Source organism: Salmo salar, chromosome ssa10 (genome assembly GCF_905237065.1).
Source record: "Salmo salar chromosome ssa10, Ssal_v3.1, whole genome shotgun sequence".
NCBI lineage: Eukaryota > Metazoa > Chordata > Actinopteri > Salmoniformes > Salmonidae > Salmo > Salmo salar.
Window position 1 is genome coordinate 104,193,759 of NC_059451.1, and position 21,793 is coordinate 104,215,551.

Below are 21,793 nucleotides of genomic sequence, written 5' to 3' on the forward strand. Positions count from 1 at the left end.
TTCCAATGCCTCGCAAAGACGGGTACCTATTGGTAGATGGGTAAAAATGAAAAAATATCCCTTTGAGCATGGTGAAGTTATTAATTACACTTTGGATAGTGTATCAATACACCCAGTCACTACAAAGATACAGGCGTACTTCCTAACTCAGTTGCTGAAGAGGAAGAAAACCGCTCAGGGATTTCACCATGAGGTTATACATTGCTATGACAGGAGAAAACTGAGGATGGATCAAAAACACGGCAGCTACTCCACAATACTAACCTAATTGACAGAGTGATAAGAATGAAGCCTGTACATAATAAAACTATTCCAGAACATGCATCCTGTTTGCAACACGGCACTAAAATAATACTGAAAAAAATGTGGCAAAGCAATTAGCTTTTTTGTTATATTTGGGGCAAATCCAATACAACACATTACTGAGTACCACACATATTTTCAAGCATAGTGGTAGCTGCATCATGTTTTGGGTATGCTTTTAATCGTTACAATTGAAGAGCTTGAAGAATTTTGAAAAGGAGTTTTTCAGGATAAAAAATGAACAGAATGGCACTAACCATGTTCACCTAAAACACAAGGCCAAATCTACACTGGAGTTCCTTACTAAGAAGACAGTGAATGTTCCTGAGTGGCTGAGTTACAGTTTTGACTTAAATCTGCTTTAAAATCTATGGCAAGACTTGAAATGGTTGTCTAGCAATGATCAGCAACCAATATGACAGAACTTGAAGAATTCTGAAAATAATAATTGGCAAATGTCGCATAATCCAGGTGTAGAAAGCTCTCAGTGACTTACCCAGAAAGTCCCACAGCTGTAATCGCTGCCAAAGGGGAATCTAGCACGTATTGACTCAGGGGTGTGATACTTATGTAAATGAGATATTTCATTTTCAATAAATTTGCCAACATTTCAACAACAACAAAAAATCACTTAGTCATTACAGGGTGTTGTGTGTAGATGGGTGAGGAAAAATAAATATGTAATCCATTTTGAATTCAGGCAGTAATACAGAAGAATGTGGAATAGGTCAAGGGGTATCAATACTTTCTGAAGGTACTGTATGTGTATGTGTGTCTTTCGGCGAGGTTGGATTGAAAGCGAAGGTCAAATTTCAGTTGGACCTTGTGTGCAATTGACCAATAAAGTGATCTTAATCTTGTATTGATTTATACCATGCTAATATGATATCTGAGTGAGAATGACTAACTAAATCAATATGGGCCCCCTGGACATGCCCTGCATGCTCGGTCGGTATTCAGATATCTGGCTAGACTAATTACTAATAAAAAAATGTTTAGCTGACATGGCTAATTGAGTGACTGTCAGGGGTCCCCAAGCGGCCGGAGGCCCTAAGCGACCGCTTATGTCACTTATGCCTGGAACCGGCCCTGTATGATAGTATGTGTGGCTCAGTAACACGCTCATGGTTTATCTCAGGCTGTCAGTCTCTGTGTGATGCCATCCACCCTGGGCTGTTGCCAAGCTGCTCTGGGACCAGGGATTTCTCTGTTTATGCTGATGCACCTGCCTTCAGTCTATCTGTCAGCCTCTCTCTCTCTACCTGAAGGTAATCCTTCAATCAGGCCCAGTCATTTAATACACACACGCGCAAGCATGCACACACACACACACACACACACACACACACACACACACACACACACACACACACACACACACACAATGTAGATACAAGCTTGTTTGTTTTGTCATCTAATTTTGAAGATAAATAGCTAATTACAGTAGTTGTAATGAGATATTGATTTCCCAAAGAAAAGTAAGCCGTGAGCAGCTCTGAGGGTCGCCTGTCAATCCCAGTGCTAGACACTCGTTTTTTGTTAACACCTATCCCAACCCTTAACTTAACCATTCGGAATGAATGCCTAAACTTAACCGTGGAGTTGTTTTTGTTTTAACCATATTCCTAACCTTAACCTGTTGGGTCTAGGGGGCAGCATTTGCACGTCTGGATAAAAAAAATGTACCCGATTTAATCTGGTTACTAATCCTACCCAGTAACTAGAATATGCATATACTTATTATATATGGATAGAAAACACTCTAAAGTTTCCAAAACTGTTTGAATGGTGTCTGTGAGTATAACAGAACTCATTTGGCAGGCAAAACCCTGAGACATTTTCTGACAGGAAGTGGATACCTGATGTGTTGTATTGACTTTAAACCTATCCCATTGAAAAACACAGGGGTTTAGGAATATTTTGGCACTTCCTATTGCTTCCACTAGATGTCACCAGCCTTTACAAAGTGTTTTGAGTCTTCTGGAGGGAGATCTGACCGAACAAGAGCCATGGAACGGTGATGTCCCATTAGACACCTGGCGCGCTAGTTCATGTTGGGTACCCTCGTTCCAATACGTTATAAAAGAGTATGCATTCGTCCACCTTGAATATTATTCATGTTCTGGTTAAAAAGGCCCTAATGATTTATGCTATACAACGTTTGACATGTTTGAACGAACGGAAATATATTTTTTCCCCTCGTTCATGACGAGAAGTCCGGCTGGCTTACATCATGTGCTAACGAGACGGAGATTTTTGGACATAAATGATGAGCTTTTTTGAACAAAACTACATTCGTTATGGACCTGTGATACCTGGAAGTGACATCTGATGAAGAGAATCAAAGGTAATGGATTATTTACATAGTATTTTCGATTTTAGATCTCCCCAACATGACGTCTAGTCTGTATCGCAACGCGTATTTTTCTGGGCGCAGTGCTCAGATTATTGCAAAGTGTGATTTCCCAGTAAGGTTATTTTAAAATCTGGCAAGTTGATTGCGTTCAAGAGATGTAAATCTATAATTCTTTAAATGACAATATAATATTTTACCAATGTTTTCTAATTTTAATTATTTAATTTCTGACGCTGACTTGACTGCCGGTTATTGGAGGGAAACGATTTCCTCAACATCAATGCCATAGTAAAACGCTGTTTTTGTATATAAATATGAACTTGATAGAACTAAAAATGCATGCATTGTCTAACATAATGTCCTAGGAGTGTCATCTGATGGAGATTGTAAAAGGTTAGTGCATCATTTTAGCTGGTTTTATGGTTTTGGTGACCCTGTCTTTGACTTGACAAAACATTACACACAACTCTTGTAAATGTACTGTCCTAACATACTCTAAATTTATGCTTTCGCCGTAAAACGTTTTTGAAATCGTAAAACGTGGTTAGATTAAGGAGATGTTTATCTTTCAAATGGTGTAACATAGTTGTATTTTTGAAAAATTTGAATTTTGACATTTATTTGGATTCAAATTTGCCGCTCTTGAAATGCACCTGCTGTTGATGGAGTGCACCACGGGTGGCACGCTAGCGTCCCACCTAGCCCCAAGAGGTTAACCCTTAATCATTTGGAATTAATGCAGGAGGAGCTGCAGCAGGAGGAGCAACTCACGGTGTCCAAAACACCTTGAAATTTGATGTTTAGTGCAACTTGAAATGGGTCATTTGGGGAAACCTAGATAAAGGTCAAACTGTGAGATCTTGTTGGTCAAGAGGTAGCCTGGTCCCAGATCTGTTTGTGACGTTGTGCCAACTCCTATGGTCTTGTTTGGTAATGAGAGAATATGAGAGAAGAGACTAGATGAACATATAAAAAAGAAATATATATATATATATATATAATAATCATTTAGCAGACACTCTTATCCAGAGTGATTTACAGGAGCAATTAGGGTTAAGTGTCTTGCTCAAGGGAACATCAACAGATTTTTACCTAGTCGCCTCAGGGATTTGAACCAGCGACCTTTGGATAACTGGCTCAACACGCTTAACCGCTAGGCTACCTGAACCACTAGGCTTTGGGTATATGATGTACATGGATCAGACAGTATGGAAGTTTAGAGAGGCTTTCAATCTAAGCCAACAACCATGACGCCATACGATGGTCATCAAATGGCTGTTGAAGTGTCAAATGACTCACTCTATATTGGCGTCTGGAAACAGGTTGCTACACACATATGCACTCTGATTTCCTTTGCCTTTAATGTCAGCACAAGGGCACATTAGAAGTTCCTTTTTTCCAAGCTACATCATTTCTTATTTTCTATTTCTTTCCTGGCCTTTTATTCACTAGCAGTAAGTGAGTTTTCCGACATAATGGAAATTGTACCTGTATGCAATGTACAGTGACTTCAGAAAAGTAGTCACCACCCCTTGACCTTTTCCACATTTTGTTCCACTTTACAAAGTGGGATTAAAATGGATGTAATTTACTTTTTTGGGGGAGGGGAGGTCTACACAAAATACTCTGTCATGTCAAAGTGGAAGAAAAATGTGAACATTTGTAGAAAACATGTGCCATATAAAACACTAATATATCTTGATTACATAAGTATTCAACTCTTTGAGTTAGAATTACCTTTGGCAGCTCTTGAAAATATGGAGAGTGGTACTCAGTAATGTGCTGTATTAGATTTGCCCCAAACATAACACTTTGTGGACAAAAACACTTTTTGCAGTATTACTTTAGCGCTTTCTTGCAAACAAGATGCATGTTTTGGAATATTTTATTCTGTACAGGCTTCCTTCTTTTCACTCTGTCAGTTAGGTTAGTATTATGGAGTAACTACAATGTTGTCGATCCATCCTCTGTTTTCTCCTATCACAGCCATTAAACTCTGCAACTGTTTTAAAGTCACTATTGGCCTCATGGTGAAATCCCTGAGTGGTTTCTTTCCACTCTGGCAACTGAGGAAGGACGCCTGTATCTTTGTAGTGACTGGGTGGGTGTATTGATACACAATTCAAAGTGTAATTAATAACTTCACTTTGCTCAAAGGGATATTCAATGTCTGCTTTTTTTTACCCATCTACCAGTAAGTGCCTTCTTTGCGAGACTTTGGAAAACCTCCCTGTTTTTTTGGGTTGAATCTGTGTTTGAAATTCACTGCACGACTGAGAGACATTACCGATAATTGTACGTGTGGAATACAGAGATGAGGTAGTCATTCATAAATCATGTTAAACACTATTATTGCATACAGTCCATGCAACTTATGTGACTTGTTAAGCACATTTTTTACTCCTGAACTTATTTAGGGTGCCATAACAAATGGATTGAATACTTATTGACTCAAGATATTTCAGCTTTTCATTTTGAATTCATTTGTAAACTTTTTGAAAAATATAATTCCACTTTGACATTATGGGGTAATGTGTGTAGGCCAGAGACATACATTTGTGTGTATATATATATATATTTTGTTGTGTTATAGCCTGAATATATATAGCCTGAATATATATATAGCAACACAGATATACACATGGGATAAACAAAAGTACAGTCAATAACAATAGAAAAATATATATACAGTGTGTGCAAATGGAGTAAGGAGGTAAGGCAATAAATAGGCCATAGTAGCAAAGTAATTACAATTTAGCAAATTAACACTGGAGTGATAGATGTGCAGATGATGATGTGCAAGTAGAAATACTGGTGTGCAAAAGAGCAAAACATTTAAATAAGAACGAGGCGAGGCAGTCATTTGAGAAACCAAGGCTGTTGAGTCTGCTGATAAGAATACGGTGATTGACAGAGTCGAAAGCCTTGGCCAGGTCGATGAAGACGGCTGCACAGTACTGTCTTTTATCGATGGTGTCACGGCTGTGTGGAGAGACGGACCAAGGCGCAGCGTGCTCTGAGTTCCACATCTTTATTTTTTGTGAAACTTACAAAACAAAAAAGGAAACAAACAACTAACCATAACATCAGAGGTACGACATGCACTAACTCAAAATAAGATCCCACAAAAACCAGTGGGGAAATGGCTGCCTAAATATGATCCCCAATCAGAGACAACGATAAACAGCTGCCTCTGATTGAGAACCATACCAGGCCAACATAGACATAAAACAACCTAGATAACCCACCCTCGTCACACCCTGACCTAACCAACATAGAGAATAAAAGGCTCTCTATGGTCAGGGCGTGACAGATGGCGGTTATGATGTCGTTTAGTACCTTGAGCGTGGCTGAGGTGCACCCGTGACCAGCTCGGAAACCGGATTGCACAGGGGAGAAGGTACGGTGGGATTGTAAATGGTCAGTGATCTGTTTGTTAACTTGGCTTTCGAAGACTTTGGAAAGGCAGGGAAGGATGGATATTGGTCTATAACAGTTTGGGTCTAGAGTGTCACCCCCTTTGAAGAGGGGGATGACCGCGGCAGCTTTCCAATCTTTGGGAATCTCGGACAATATGAAAGAGAGGTTGAACAGACTAGTAATAGGGGTTGCAACAATGCCGGCTGATAATTTTAAAAAGAGAGGGTCCAGATTGTCTAGCCCAGCTGATTTGTACAGGTCCAGGTTTTCAGCTCTTTTAGAACATCTACTATCTGGATTTGGGTGAAGGAGAAGCTCGGGAGGCTTGGGCAAGTGGCTGCGGGGGGTGCGGAGCTGTTGGCCGGGGTTGGGGTAGCCAGGAGGAAAGAAATTCTCAATTATCATGGATTTAACGGTGGTGACAGTGTTTCCTAGCCTCAGTGCAGTGGGCAGCTGGGAGGAGGTGCTCTTATTCTCCATGGACTTTACAGTGTCCCAGAACTTTTTGGAGTTAGAGGTGCAGGATGCAAATTTCTGTTTGAAAAAGCTAGCCTTTGCTTTCCTAACTGACTGTGTGTATTGGTTCCTGACTTCCCTGAAAAGTTGCATATCGCGGGGACTATTCGATGCTAGTGCAGTACACCACAGGATGTTTTTGTGCTGGTCGAGGGCAGTCAGGTCCGGAGTGAACCACCTATATCTGTTCTTAGTTCTACATTTTTTGAAAGGGCCATACTTGTTGAAGATGGTGAGGAAATTACTTTAATAGAACAACAAGGTATCCTCGACTGGCGGGATGAGGTCAATATGCTTCCAGGACACCCGGGCCAGGTCAATTAGAAAGGCCTGTTTGCAGAAGCGTTTTAGGGAGCGTTTGACAGTGAACGGGTGCAGGCAATGAGGCAGTGATCGCTGAGATCCTGATTGAAAACAGCAGAGGTGTATTTGGAGGGCAAGTTGGTCAGGATAATATCTTTGAGGTTGCCCATGTTTACGGATTTAGGGTTGTACCTGGTGGGTTCCTTGATAATTTTTGTGAGATTGAGGGCATCTAGCTTAGATTGTAGTGTTAAGCATATCCCAGTTTAGGTCACCTAGCAGAATGAACTCTGAAGATAGATGGGGGGCAATCAATTCACATATGGTGTCCAGGGCACAGCTGGGAGCTGAGGGGGATCTGTAACAGGCGGCAACAGTGAGAGACTTATTTCTGGAGAGATTCCTTTTTAAAATTAGAAGCTCGAACTGTTTGGGAATTGACCTGGAAAGTATGACAGAACTTTGCAGGCTATCTCTGCAGTAGATTGCAACTCCTCCCCCTTTGGCAGTTCTATCTTGACGGAAAATGTTGTAGTTGAGGATGGAAATCTCAGAATTTTTGGTGGCCTTCCTAAGCCAGGATTCAGACACGGCAAGGACATCAGGGTTGGCTAAAGCAGTGAGTAAAACAAATTTAGGGAGGAGGCTTCTGATGTTAACATGCATGAAACCAAGGCTTTTACGGTTACAGAAGTCAGCAAATGAGAGTGCCTGGGGACACGCAGGGCCTGGGTTAACCTCTACATCACCTGAGGAACAGAGGAGGAGTAGGATGAGGGTACGGCTAAAGGCTATCAAAACTGGTCGTCTAGTGCGTTGGGGACAGAGAATCAAAGGAGCATATTTCTGGGCATGGTAGAATAGATTCAGGGCATAATGTACAGACAGGGGTATGGTAGGGTGCGGGTACAGTGGAGGTAAACCTAGGCATTGAGTGACGATGAGAAAGGTTGCATCTCTGGAGGCACTAGTTATGCTAGGTGAGGTCAACACATGTGTGGGAGGTGGGACAAAGGAGGAATCTAGTGGGACTAGGGGCTCCGCAGTAAAATAAAACAATGATAACTACCCTAAACAACAGTATACAAGGCATATTGACATTAGAGAGAGACATAAAGCGAGGCATAAAGCAATCACAGGTGTTGATTGGGAGAGCTAGCTAAGACAACAACGGGTAAGACAGCAACTGCTAATCAACTAAGACAACAACAACAGGTAAAATAGCGATGAATGGGCAGAGAGGGTCAGTTAACTACACACAGGGCTGAGTTCGAGGCTGGGGCCGACAGATAAACCAAATTAACAAAATGGAGTTCCGTGATTAATGAACAGTCCAGCAGGCATCAACTATGTAGCCAGGTGATCATAGGGTCCAGTGAACAGCAATAGATGAAACAGGGAAGCCGTTAGGTAGTCGTTACTACGCTAGCAAGTGGGAGACACGGCGTTCATAAAGATAGCAGGCCGGGGCTAACAGAAGCATCTTCACCGACGTCCGGCAAGGGCCGGTTGAGGGCACAACGGACGGAATTATGTCTGAAGACCATCGTGATGGATCGGCGGGGCTCCGTGTTGACAAAGGTTCCAGGCCAATTGGCAAAAGAGGTATTGTAGTTGGAGTAATTTTGTTTGCTAGCCGGGAGATGCACCTGGCTTGATGCTAACTGGTGCTAGCTTCGGGACAAGGGTGTTAGCCACTATAGCCACTCGGTAGCAGCTAGCTTGCTGTGATCATTCGATGCAAAGGTCCAGAGCTTACGGCAGAAATCTGGTGATGTAGTGGCTTCTAGTCGTGTTAGTGAAGAGTCCGGGAGGCATCAGCTTTGTAGCTGAGTGATCATAGGATCCACTGAGCAGGCCGGGAGATGGGCCTGGCTCAAGGCTAGCTTAGGGGCTGGGCCACTAAGTAGCAGCTAGCTAGCTGCGATGATCTGGAGTAATGGTCCAGAGCTTACGGCAGGAATTTGGTGATGTAGTGGAGAAAAGCAGTGTGTGGATGCATAGGGTATATGTTGGGCGGGAATGAATGAGAATGGATGAGTAAATTGATGGGTGTAAGGGTGTCTGAGAGTTAGGGAGGGTGGGAAAAGATGGGAGGTTGGGACAAGTTTTACTTGGGTGTGTAAGGTTGGGAAAGGATGGGAGGTAGGGACAAGCTTAGCCTGGGTGGGAAAGGATGGGCAAGGATGGGTGATAGGGACAAGCTTAGCTTGGGTGGGCAAGGATGGGAGGTTGGAACAAGCTTGCCTTGGGTGGGGTGAAGGGCAGAGAAAACAGGAAGGGGGAGGTAAAGATGGTACAACATAGTACAATGTAATTCTTAGTTCTGGACAGATTAAGAGAAGATGTCGAAACCTTATTATTCCTTTTTTGTCAGTATAGCTAAGATATAATGGTGGTTATTGGTAAGAGGGGAGAGGGGCTCTATCCGAGGGACTGGGACGGGGAGACTGGGAGGGCATCAGGCACTTCTCTGAGATGTGTGTGGGGCCTCCACTCATTTCACTTCAGTCTCTTGGTGGACCCACTCTCCCGAAGTAGACACCCACAAGCCACTATATTTTCATTTAATTTACAAGGTAATACAAACGGACCACAATTCTTAAATGGCAGACTTTATCCAATGTATGTACAAAGACCTAATCCACAGGCTTTTGGTACATCAGGAGAGGAGTTGGAGTTTAAAATCCCTAAAAGGCGTAGCGCCTCAAAGTACAAAAACGTTATTTGCTTTGTGACTTTTGTGTATTCTCTGTTAAATGTCTGCTCAGACCACATGCTCACACACTCTATATACACAATATATACAGAAGTATGCGAACACCCCTTCAATTAGTGGAACCGGCTATTTCAGCTACACCCGTTGCTGACAGGTGTATAAAATCAAGTACACAGCCATCCAATTTCCATAGACAAACATTAGCAGTAGAATGGCCTTACTGAAGAGCTCGGTGACTTTAACCGTCATAGGAAGCATCGTCAGCACAAGAACTGTTCGTCGGGAGATTCATGAAAAGGGTTCCCATGGTCCGAACAGCCGCACACAAGCCTAAGATCACTATGCGCAATGCCAAGCGTTGGCTGGAGTGGTGTAAAGCTTGCCACGATTGGACTCTGGAGCAGCGGAAACGCATTCTCTGGACGGATGAATCACGCTTCACCATCTGGCAGTCCGACAGACTAATCTGGATTTGGTGGATGCCAGGAGAACGCTACCTGCCCCAATGCATAGTGCCAACTGTAAAGTATGGTGGAGGAGGAATAATGGTCTGGGGCTGCTTTTAATTCTAGATGATTCTGTGCTTCCAAATTTGTGGCAACAGTTTGGGGAAGGCCCTTTCCTGTTTCAGCATGACAATGCCCCTGTGAACAAAGCAAGGTCCATACATGCCTATTTTCAAAGGATGAAGCTAAGAATATTAACAACTTCATAGTTAAGAACAGTACAACATTGTGGGAAAAAATTTAACTTATTTTACAAGAACCAATACCACACCATAAAACACACAACACTAAGGAATGATCCTAGATAGATAGATAGCTTTTCAGAATTCACAGATAAATTGGTTTACATGGCAAACTAAAGGCATAGAAACTGTATATGACTTGGAAATCAATGTATTTCCATGACAGAATAAAAAGCCATTTTGGACTGACCAATGTAGATATTTGCAAATACTTAAAAGTTTCATATCAAGAAATTCCGAATTTGGGAATCATCTGTCTGCTTCCACCAGGCATTCCACTGATTTCAAAACTCGGTCAACTTCTTGCGTGACAACAACACTATTGATCACCGTTTCTTCTGATGACAGTGATTTTTACTTAAGTCAGAGAGAGTCAGCATGGCATGATCATCCTCCAGAAAGTAGTCCATCACAACTTTTCCCGCTGATCTTTGTTGATAGCGCTATTAACTTCAAGGCAGCAATACAACACTTTTTCAGTTCTTCATGATATCTTTCAAAAGAATCCTTGGTAGAAAGGATTTTCCAAGCATACTGGGCAGCTCATGTTATAGACAGAAGCATGCTACATGGGAGACCAATCCTATCTCCTCTCTCGGCCCGTCCAGCCCATCCATTATCTCAGCCAATCATGGCTAGTGGGAAGGTTCCCGTATTTTTCCGTGGCTAAACCAACTAGGCTCGTAATTTAACAATTGTATTGGTATTTACAGATGGCATACAAGTTTGTTATTAAGGCACAAGAAAGTTCACATGTTCCAGAAGCATTTCTGACAAAAAACACATTTTGATATATATCTTTTTTTTCCTTCAAATGCCTCTCCTGTGAGGTAGTGATGTCCGACATACTCCTAGCTTCTTGAAACGGGCTCCAAATGCTTTACAGTCTATATGTTGAAAGTGTGTGGGGGACGATGAGAAACAATGCAGTTTGAGGCCATGTGGCGGAGAGTGATGCGAGCGGTGGAGATGGGGGTGTGAGCAGGTGGGTCTTGGCAGGGGTGGCAGGGGTGATGGTGTGGATGTTTGTAAGCGTCTGTATGTTGTTGTTTGTATGTGTTTGTTTTGTATTGTTTAAAAATATATAAAAAAATAATAAAAAATGAAATTGTATCTGCTTGCAAACATGTTCAAAGGACCCACATGGTTCTCTCCAAGAGGAAACCCACACCTCCTGAAACAGGGTTCAAAGAGGCAGAAAGCGTTGAATGCTTGACAGATGGAATTCATTAGGTTTTGTTGATGTGTGTTTGTGCATGTGTAGATAGTTGCCTTTGCGTGTGTTTGTGTGAGATTTAAATGGAAGTTTATATCTGATATACGTATTACTGTAAGAAAAAAACGACAAAATCTTCTCCTTGTACTGGGACGTATAGACTACAGCTATGCATCGTTTGAGGCATAATTATGTCTCTGTCGTATTGTATGTTTCTTTGTGTGTGTGCTTGCATGGATGTGTGTGTCGTGCGCATGCATTTGTGTGTGCATACATGTGTGTGTTCTTGCATGTAAGTATGTGTGTGTGCTTGTGTGTACATGTGTATGTGCGTGTTTACAATATGTGTGTGTCTGATAGCGTGTTGACATGCTCTCTCCCCAGACCATGTTCTATATAAGCAATAAGGCCCGAGGGGGTGTGGTATATGGCCAATATACCACGGTAAGGGCTGTTCTTATGCACGACGCAACACGGAGTGCCTGGACACAGCCCTTAGCCATGGTATATTGGCCATATACCACAAACCCCCGAGGTGCCTTATTACTATTATAAACTGGTGACCAAAATAATTAGAGCAGTAAAAATAAATATGTTGTCATACCCGTTGTATACGGTCAGATATACCACAGCTTTCGAACAATCAGCATTCAGGTCCCGAACCGTCCAGTTTATAATACTAATAGAAGCATACATGTGTAGGTCTTTTCTCCCAGGGCCTGTGTGATCTCACTTTGTCAGAGTGGTTGTAGCCTCCAACTTCCAACACGTCCCTGTGGCAGCTATACAGTACTAACCCATTAAAGACTTGTGGTCGGTGGCTGTCTTAGACCGAACTGTGGCTGCTATACAGTACTAACCCATTAAAGACTTGTGGTCGGTGGCTGTCTTAGACCGAACTGTGGCTGCTATACAGTACTAACCCATTAAAGACTTGTGGTCGGTGGCTGTCTTAGACCGAACTGTGGCTGCTATACAGTACTAACCCATTAAAGACTTGTGGTCGGTGGCTGTCTTAGACCGAACTGTGGCAGCTATACAGTACTAACCCATTAAAGACTTGTGGTCGGTGGCTGTCTTAGACCGAACTGTGGCTGCTATACAGTACTAACCCATTAAAGACTTGTGGTCGGTGGCTGTCTTAGACCGAACTGTGGCTGCTATACAGTACTAACCCATTAAAGACTTGTGGTCGGTGGCTGTCTTAGACCGAACTGTGGCTGCTATACAGTACTAACCCATTAAAGACTTGTGGTCGGTGGCTGTCTTAGACCGAACTGTGGTTACTGGGTATCCCAGACCAAGCCCATACTCAAGCACTTGTACAGTCATCCCAGGTATGTGTACTCCGCCTCTCATCTAACTCACATACAACTCTAGACATTTCACTCACAGTTGTATTTGTACCACTGAAAATTGGCCTACAAATGTCAATGCATACGAGGAAATAAAGCTGTTATACAATGTACCGTATGTTATATTCTCTCTTCTCTCTCTTACTTTCTGCATCACTGTTTCCCAGGCTAGCTCCATCATGTCTGATTCCTCTCTCTGTATACATATGGCCACCATCTGGTCTGGCAGGGGGATGTCAGAGCCCAGAGTGAGCCAGCTCCAGCTCCCTCAAAAGACTATGTGCAGTATCAGGGTTAACCCCTTACAGGAACACCTGGTACAGTACATGGTGCAGTACACTCTGCAAAGAAAGAAAGGAACAATAGGAAAGACTCTCTCTCTTTTTTTCCTTATCTCTTTTCTCTATCTTTCTCTCTCCCTTATTCTTGTTTTTACATACAGACATTTCTTTCTCCTCTCTCTCTCTCTGCTTATTTGATACAAGTCACATGCCTCTGGTCTAAGTTGTATTATTCATCTCTAAATCCCCTAGAACAGTGAGTACAGTACACAGAGGACAGAGTGACTTACCAGACAGACGGACTCCTATATTTCATTGTTGTCCCTGCTCTGTGAGAAACCCAGGGAAACTACTCCCATGGAGCTGCAGAGTTTTCTGGGGAAGAACCAGGCTCTAGTGCGTCCCTCGAAAATAGATTTAAGTGCAGGGTAAAGCCACATCGAGGTCACAACTCCTTCAGTCAAGCATGGGGAAGTCAGAGAGGCAGGGCTGGTCCTGCATGCTAGGCATTCAGCCCTACAGACAGGGGGTGGCAGAGATAGACAGCCTATAGTAACCCTGCTTTGTTCCCTCTTTTCTCCCTACATAGCTCATAGGTTGTTGTTGTTTTTCCTCTAATAGGCCTATATAGTAGCTCAGATGGATTTGTGTGCTCATATGTCAACATTTATAAGTAAAGCAGTTATTTGATAATCAATGTTTCAACAGCAAAGTAAACTGTATTTTTTTTTAAATGACATTTAATAGTAACTGTAACTATTATGTTCTCCTTGTGGCAGTAGAACAGAGTCAGTGTTCCAAACCAGTGATTTTAATGTCCCAGGTCTTTCCTATGAGGCTGTATGACACTGTCCACTTTAGAATTACCATATTATTGAGTACTAAGCATTCATTATAGGGAGAGATCTGAATGGGGGGCTCCTCCTGTACACAACCAATTATTCATCATTCAGTGATGAGTGGCTTGCCTGGAGGATCTCTCTCTCTCTCTCTCTCTCTCTCTCTCTCTCGTTCTCTCTCTCCCTCATGCATTTAAACCTCATGACTGAATAGCAATAGCCGTCACTTGGCGCAGGTAGTTAAAAGTCTGAAATGTATTATTCAAAAGACACAATGGCTACTGGATCCCACCACTGCCACCACATGCATTTTTGATAACAACAACATCAGAAAATAATTTCATCATCTAAATTAATAATCTAATCTCTGGTGGCTGAATATTGCCAGGTTTGAACCACAGCACAGTGACAGGGACATAATCAGGAGAGGAGTCCTGGCTTGGCTTTTTTGTCACGCACAGAGAGAGTGGTTACAGTACTTTGGTTGTGGCTGGAGTGTGTGTAAGAATGTCGGTGTCCGCGACGTCTTGCTCCCAGACAAGCTAAACACCTTCTTCACCTGCTTTGAGGATAACACAGTGCCATCGACGCGGCACCCTCCCAAGGACTGTGGGCTCTCGTTCTCGTTGGCCAACGTGAGTTAGACATTTAAGCGTGTTAACCCTCGCAAGGCTGCCGGCCCAGATGTCATCTCTAGCCTTGTCCTCAGAGCATGCACAGACCAACTGGCTGGAGTGTTTATTGACATATTCAATCTCTCCCTATCCCAGTCTGCTGTCCCCACATGCTTCAAGATGGCCACCATTGTTCCTGTACCCAAGAAAGAAAAGATAACTGAACTAAATGACTACCGCCCCGTAGCACTCACTTCTGTCATCATGAAGTGCTTTGAGAGGCTAGTTAAGGACCATATCACCTCTAACTTACCTGACACCCTAGACCCACTTAAATTTGATTACGGGCCCAATAGATCAACAGACGATACAATCACCATTGCGCTGCACACTGCCCTATCCCACCTGGACATGAGGAATACCTGTGTAAGAATGCTGTTCATTGACTACAGCTCAGCCTTCAACACCATAGTACCCTCCAAGCTCATCATCAAGCTCGGGGCCCTAGGTCTGAACCCCGCCCTGTGCAACTGGGTCCTGGACTTCCTGAATGGCCGGTGCCAGGTGGTGAAGGTGGGAAACAACACCTCCACTTCACTGATCCTCAACACTGGGGCCCCACAAGGGTGCGTACTTAGCCCCCTCCTGTACTCCCTGTTCACCCATGACAGCGTGGCCACGCACACCTCCAACTCAATCATCAAGTTTGCAGATGACACAAACATAGCAGGCCTGATTACCAACAATGACGAGACAGACTACAGGGAGGAGGTGAGGGCCATGGCGGAGTGGTGCCAGGAAAATAACCTCTCCCTCAATGTCAACAAAACGAAGGAGCTGATTGTGGACAGTGTGGTGAAGAAGGCACAACAGCGCCTCTTCAACCTCAGGAGGCTGAAGAAATTTGGCTAGGCCCCTAAGACCCTCACAAACCTGTACAGATGCACCATTGAGAGCATCCTGTTGGGCTGTATCACCACCTGGTATGGCAACTGCACTGCCTGCAACTGCCCAACGCATCACCGGGGGCACACTGCCTGCCCTCCAGGACACCTACAGCACCCGATTTCACAGGAAGACCAAAAGATCATTAAGGACACCAACCACCCGAGCCACTGCCTGTTCACCCCGCTATCATCCAAAAGGTGAGGTCAGTACAGATGCATCAAAGCTGGGACTGAGAGACTGAAAAACAGCTTCTATCTCAAGGCCATCAGACTGTTACATAGACATCACTAGCCGGCTACCACCCGGTTACTCAACCCTGCACCTTAGAGGCTGCTGCCCCATATACATAGACATGGAATCACTGGTCACTTTAATAATGGAACACTGGTCACTTTAATAATGTTTACACACTGCTTTACTCATTTCATATGTATATATTGTATTCAATTCTACTGTATTTTTGTCAATGCCACTCCGACATTGCTCGTCCTAATATTTATATATTTCTTCATTCCATTATTTTACTTTTAGATTTGTGTATTGTTGTGAATTGTTAGATACTACTGTACTGTTAAATTGGAATACAAGCATTTCGCTACACCCGAAATAACATCTGCTAAATATGTGTATGTGACCAATAAAATGTGATTTGATTTGAACTCAAGCAGTTCTTCCCTGAGGGCAGTGGCTTCACTGGCTTGCATTAGAACACAGTGAGTCACCTTGCCCCAGCCAAGCCTGTGAGCAGCCTGCACTTCACTGTCAGCTGGTCTTGCACCATCACTGCATGATTCTGCACCCTGCGTCACAGTAAGGTCAAGGACTGGGAAAGTTAAAGCCAAAAGCTATAGTGCAAACTTGCAAGGTGTTTTTCAAGCACATACTCTCATTCATAAATCAGTTAATACATTTTGAGGATATTGGCAAAATTACAGGCTCGAAAACTGTGAGCGAACCCAATTTTTTCTTCAGGGTCTTGATACGGGTCTTTACTTTGGCCAAGTTTCATAGTAAACAACTCTCTGGCACCCCTTGGAAATCCTGACTTTTCAGTGATCTTCCGCGTAAAGCCTGTCCAGCTCCAACCGAACTGTGTTGGTCTGACTGAAGGATGGCCAAGGGATGGAGAGATGACCGGGGGAGCCGAGAGAGAACAGGAAGGAGTCTTACCTCGCCCATCAGTATGACCCTCTTCTCTCCATCCTCCTTCTCTTCTTTCCTCCGGTCTCAGGTCACACACAGGCCTGGCACCCATGGACTAAGTGGATGTTCAGGTCATGGCCTGCATGTTGAGGGCCTCTTGGCCAGTGGCAAGAGGGTGCCTCTGCTGCCAGCCAGCCCAGCCTTGCTTATGGGAAATCAAGGTGACACTTCAGTGTTATTTTAACTCATAGCATCCCCCTCATAGAGTCCTCCTGATGTCGCCTTTTCTAGCTTTTACTATGGCACGATGCTCGAAATTTACCTCCAGAAAAATGTGGCTGTTATAACGTTCCCCACAAAAATGATGGGTGTTTTGCTAAATCACTGCACATCAAAGGTTGAGGAACACATTTAGCTAGCTGTATAATGGTGTGAAAGTGGTGGCAGGGGAGGGGGGAGATGCCAGGACAGCTCCCCGCTGCTTTAAGTGCTTAAAGCTGGATTTCCTGGAGCGTTGCTCTGTGAGCTGGCAAGATAATAAAGAAGGTGTTTCATAGAAATCCATATTGTGCCTATGTGCTTGCTGAATATGTGTATGTGACCAATAAAATGTAATTTGATTTGATTGAGGTAGCCTGGTCTGTGGTCCGGGATCTGCTGTCTTGCCAACACCTACAGTCATTGTCATGTATTGCACAAACAGATCTGGGACTAGGCTACCTACCTGTAAAAGTCTTCCACTAAGGCATTGGTTGATACTGTAAGTTAGGTTTGGCTGGTGCTGTATCAGACATCTGACCCTATCCTACTGAAGCAGATGGTTGGGTCTCATGTTCTTTGTTAGAGGGACATGTGTTTGTGCGTGGTCCCCCGTAGTGTACCTAGCTGAGGTGTATAATGGGAGGGGTCACGAACACTGAGCAGTGAGCTGTGGCTCTACACCACACAACACCTGTTATCCCTGCGTCACGGCAACCAGTCACCCCCCCCCACTGGCTCTCTGTCTCCATGGTGACTGACTTTCATTACTGTCAATATTCTGACCATCGTCACCCTGGAGGAGAAAAAAAAATAAAAATATGTTTGGACTCAGAAATGAACTGAGGTCTCTATTCTATGTGTAACAAATTAGTCTCGTCATGTGTAATGGGTCAGAGGAGGATTACTAAATTCCCTTAAAGCCATTTTTTCCCTTAGAGACTGATGAATAGTGTAAACTGCAAGGCTAGGCAGCAAGTCAATTAAATTAGCTGCATATTGAGGAGGAAGTATTCAAACCAAAGCTACTTTCCCTTTTCCCTAGGGGGTATAGGGCCATTGGTTATAGCCATTTTGTAATTTGACACACCGCAGGCGTGAGTCGTGGGAAGCGGTAGCAGCACTGCGCTGCTGTGGAAGAATAGGAAATGGGAAGGAAAGCAATCTGCCTCGTCATCCCCTGAGCAGGAGAGAATGACTAATGTAATTTGTGGCTGCAGCTATGATGAAACTGCCTCCATGATATTAGTTTAGGTAGAACACTCCATCTGAGCCAAACTGAAGAGGGATAGGTACAGCATACAAATATGAGCACGTACCCTCATTTCTGCAGAGCTAAATGGCCATATTTGAAATGAGGAACTAGAATTTAACATGGCCACCCGATGGATTAAATCTGAATAAAATAACACAATAAGTAGGTGTGGAATCATGTGATAAAGTAAGGTGCCTCACTGCCAAGGGAGATGGCAGTCGAAGTGAATATACATAACAGATCCACAAAAACAAGAAAGGCTAGATTATTAAACTGTTTAGCAAACAGTGTTTTACAGCTATTTACCTCACAACAAGCATCTCGCATTGAAACGTGAGGACGGAGACAGGTAGGTAACCATCAGCAGCAGTCTACCCCCTTCCTAAAACAGACTGGCATAAATACCAGCTGGTAACACTGCTACCTGGCTTGGGTCATACCCAACTCACTTGTATTTATGAGTTGTATTTATGAGTTTATTTACTTGTATTTATCTCTAAAATACATAAAAGTACCAGGGCATTCATAAATTCATCAACTGCCATACAATTCATGAACTAAAAATAATACCGAGCTCTTCCATGTATATAATAGCAGATGTTTGGGCATACATTCAGCAACAGGTCGAGTTTAATCACTGTCAGGAAAACACTGCAAAGGCAGCACTAAGCCGCGTCATCACAAATCATATATATATATATATCTCTAAGCAATAATACTCTATGAAACACAGGCAGTCAAAAGGGACATTTCTGAAATTGAGGGGATGAAGTATCCTCTCCCTGTTCCAATGACTCAACTTGTAAACAGCAAACGATTACACCCTAGCTCAGCGACAAAGACTGCCAGGCGTTGTTCCTCACACACAGTGATTGCTTGTGTAGACAGAAACACAATACAGTATACTCCTCAATGTCCCCTCTACGAAGATGGCTGACAGTGAGCTTTAGGGACAAACCATTCACCTGTTGCAGTGCAGTACAAACCAACATATCTAATGAACATAAACCTTTCCTGCAATGGAGAAGTCACTTCTCCTGACTAAAAAAGAACCAACTCATGCTGTATTATGATTATTGTAACTTTTCACTTATTTGATATTTTGTTATCCAGTGAGTCTGGGTCCATCGTGAGTCTGTCTACTGTGTTTACACATTGGTTTGTTCTTAACCACCTGTCTCTTTTCTCTCCTCTTCCTCCCTCTCAACCTCCTTTCTCTCTATCTCCCCCCTCTGCCTCTTTCCCTCCTGCAGGTGTGCTCAGCCTACCAGAGAGCCTGACTCTGCATCGGGACCAGCAGCGGTCAGGGAAGAGTGGGGAGGGCCACTCCTACAGTCAGTCGGAGCTGCGCTCCATAGAGCAGTGCCTGCTAGCCACACGGGTGGGAAGCATCTCAGAACTCAGTGAGTATACTTAGACAGACATACAGTATATATTGTACACTGACACACATTGGGTTTTTACAATGCCTTTGTGTGTGTGTGTGTGTGTGTGTGTGTGTGTGTGTGTGTGTGTGTGTGTGTGTGTGTGTGTGTGTGTGTGTGTGTTAGAGTAAGCCCACTCAGGTCTGTTTTTTTACCCCAAGAGAGTCATTTCTCCTGAAGCATCCATATGATTTGCCTTCTAAGATGAACATGTACCCCAGAAGTCCCGATAACGAGGTCAATGGCAGAGAATTCCAAATCTATCCATTATTCAAACAATTTAAGTAGGCGTTTGAATGGTCAATACATTTCTTGGAATAGATTTAAATATGCTTTAAGGATTAGGACGGCAGCGAGGTATTCTGTTTCACCTACAGCCTTTCAGGGAGTTCCAGGATCACTATGAGACATCTGTCTTCTTTCCCCATGTTGTCATCTTTTGTAAGTGGAAAAACTACTGCAACTGTTCCCCAGATCCTTGCAACAAACCTGGTAAATTAATATACAGTGCATTCGGAAAGTATTCAGACCCCTTGACTTTTTCAAATTTTGTTACATTACAGCCTTATTCTAAAGTGGATTAAATAGTTTTTTCCCCTCATCAATCTACATACAATGCCCCATAATGACAAAGTAAAAGCAGTTTTTTTTTTGCACATGTATAAAAAAAATTTTTTAAAAAGGAAATATCACATATACATAAGTATTCAGATCCTTTACTCAGTACTTTGTTGAAGCACCTTTGGCAGTGATTACAGCCTCAAGTCTACTTGGGTATGACGCTACAAGCTTGGCACACCTGTATTTGGGGAGTTTCTCCCATTCTCTGCATATCCTCTCAAGCTCTGTCAGGTTGGATGGGGAGCGTCAGTGCACAGCTATTTTCAGGTTTCTCCAGAGATGTTCCATCGGGTTCAAGTCTGGGCTCTGGCTGGGCCACTCAAAGACATTCAGAGACTTGTCCCGAAGCCACTCCTGCGTTGTCTTGGCTGTGTGCTAAGGGTCGTTGTTTTCATCAAGGATCTTTCTGTACTTTGCTCCGTTTTTATGACTAGTCTACCAGTCCCCGCCGCTGAAAAACATCCCCACAGCATGATGCTGCCACCACTATGCTTCACCGTAGGTATCGTGCCAGGTTTCCTTCAGACGTGACGCTTGGCATTCAGAAAATCTTGTTTCTCATGGTCGGAGAGTCCTTTAGGTGCCTTATGGCAAACTCCAAGTGGGCTGTCATGTGCCTTTTACCGAGGAGTGGCTTCTGTCTGGCCACTCTACCATAAAGGCCTGATTGGTGGAGTGCTGGAGAGATGGTTGTCCTTCTGGAAGGTTCTCCCCTCTCCACAGAGGAACTCTGGAGCTCTGTCAGAGTGACCATCGGGTTCTTGGTCACCTCTCTGACCAAGGCCCTTCTCCCGCGATTTCTCAGTTTGGCTGGGCGGCCAGCTCTAGGAAGAGTCTTGGTGGTTCCAAACTCCTTCCATTTAAGAATGATGGAGGCCACTGTGTTCTTGGAGACCTTCAATGCTGCAGAAATGTTTTGATACCCTTCCCCAGACCTGTGCCTCGACACAATTCTGTCTCTGAGCTCTACGGACGATTCCTTTGACCTCATGGCTTGGTTTTTGCTCTGACATGCACTGTCAACTGTGGGACCTTAAATAGACTGGTGTGTACCATTCCAAATCATGTCCAATCAATTGATTTTACCACATGTGGACTCCAATCAAGTTGTAGAAACATCTCAAGGATTATCAATGGAAACAGAATGAATTTGAGCTCAATTTTGAGTCTCATAGCAAAGGGTCTGAATACTTATGTAAATAAGGTATTTCTGTTTTTTATTTATAATACATTTGCAAAAATGTCTGAACCTGTTTTTGCTTTGTCATTACGGGGTATTGTGTGTAGATTGATTCGTTTTTTAAAATGTTTTATTCATTTTAGCATAGGACTGTAACGTAACAAAATGTGGAAAAGGGGAAGGGGCCTAAATACTTTCAGAATGCACTGTACATGTATGTTTTGTGAAAACCTCTTCCACTTGAGAATATGTTGAGCTCTTGTATAATGCTCTTAGGGCCATACACAGTACTGT

The 21,793-nt window shown here is 43.3% G+C and overlaps 1 protein-coding gene across 3 annotated transcripts in view; it reads left to right on the forward strand.

Annotated features, from left to right (window-relative positions):
- LOC106561406 (ankyrin repeat and BTB/POZ domain-containing protein BTBD11-B) overlaps window positions 1-21,793 on the forward strand; it is a 118,607-nt gene that overhangs the window by 62,405 nt on the left and 34,409 nt on the right. For all 3 annotated transcript variants that reach the window (XM_045688299.1, XM_045688298.1, XM_014125350.2), the window contains exon 2: window positions 19,528-19,677. In XM_045688299.1, the coding sequence (XP_045544255.1) occupies window positions 19,528-19,677 (150 nt within the window). The remainder of the gene's footprint in view (window positions 1-19,527; window positions 19,678-21,793) is intronic.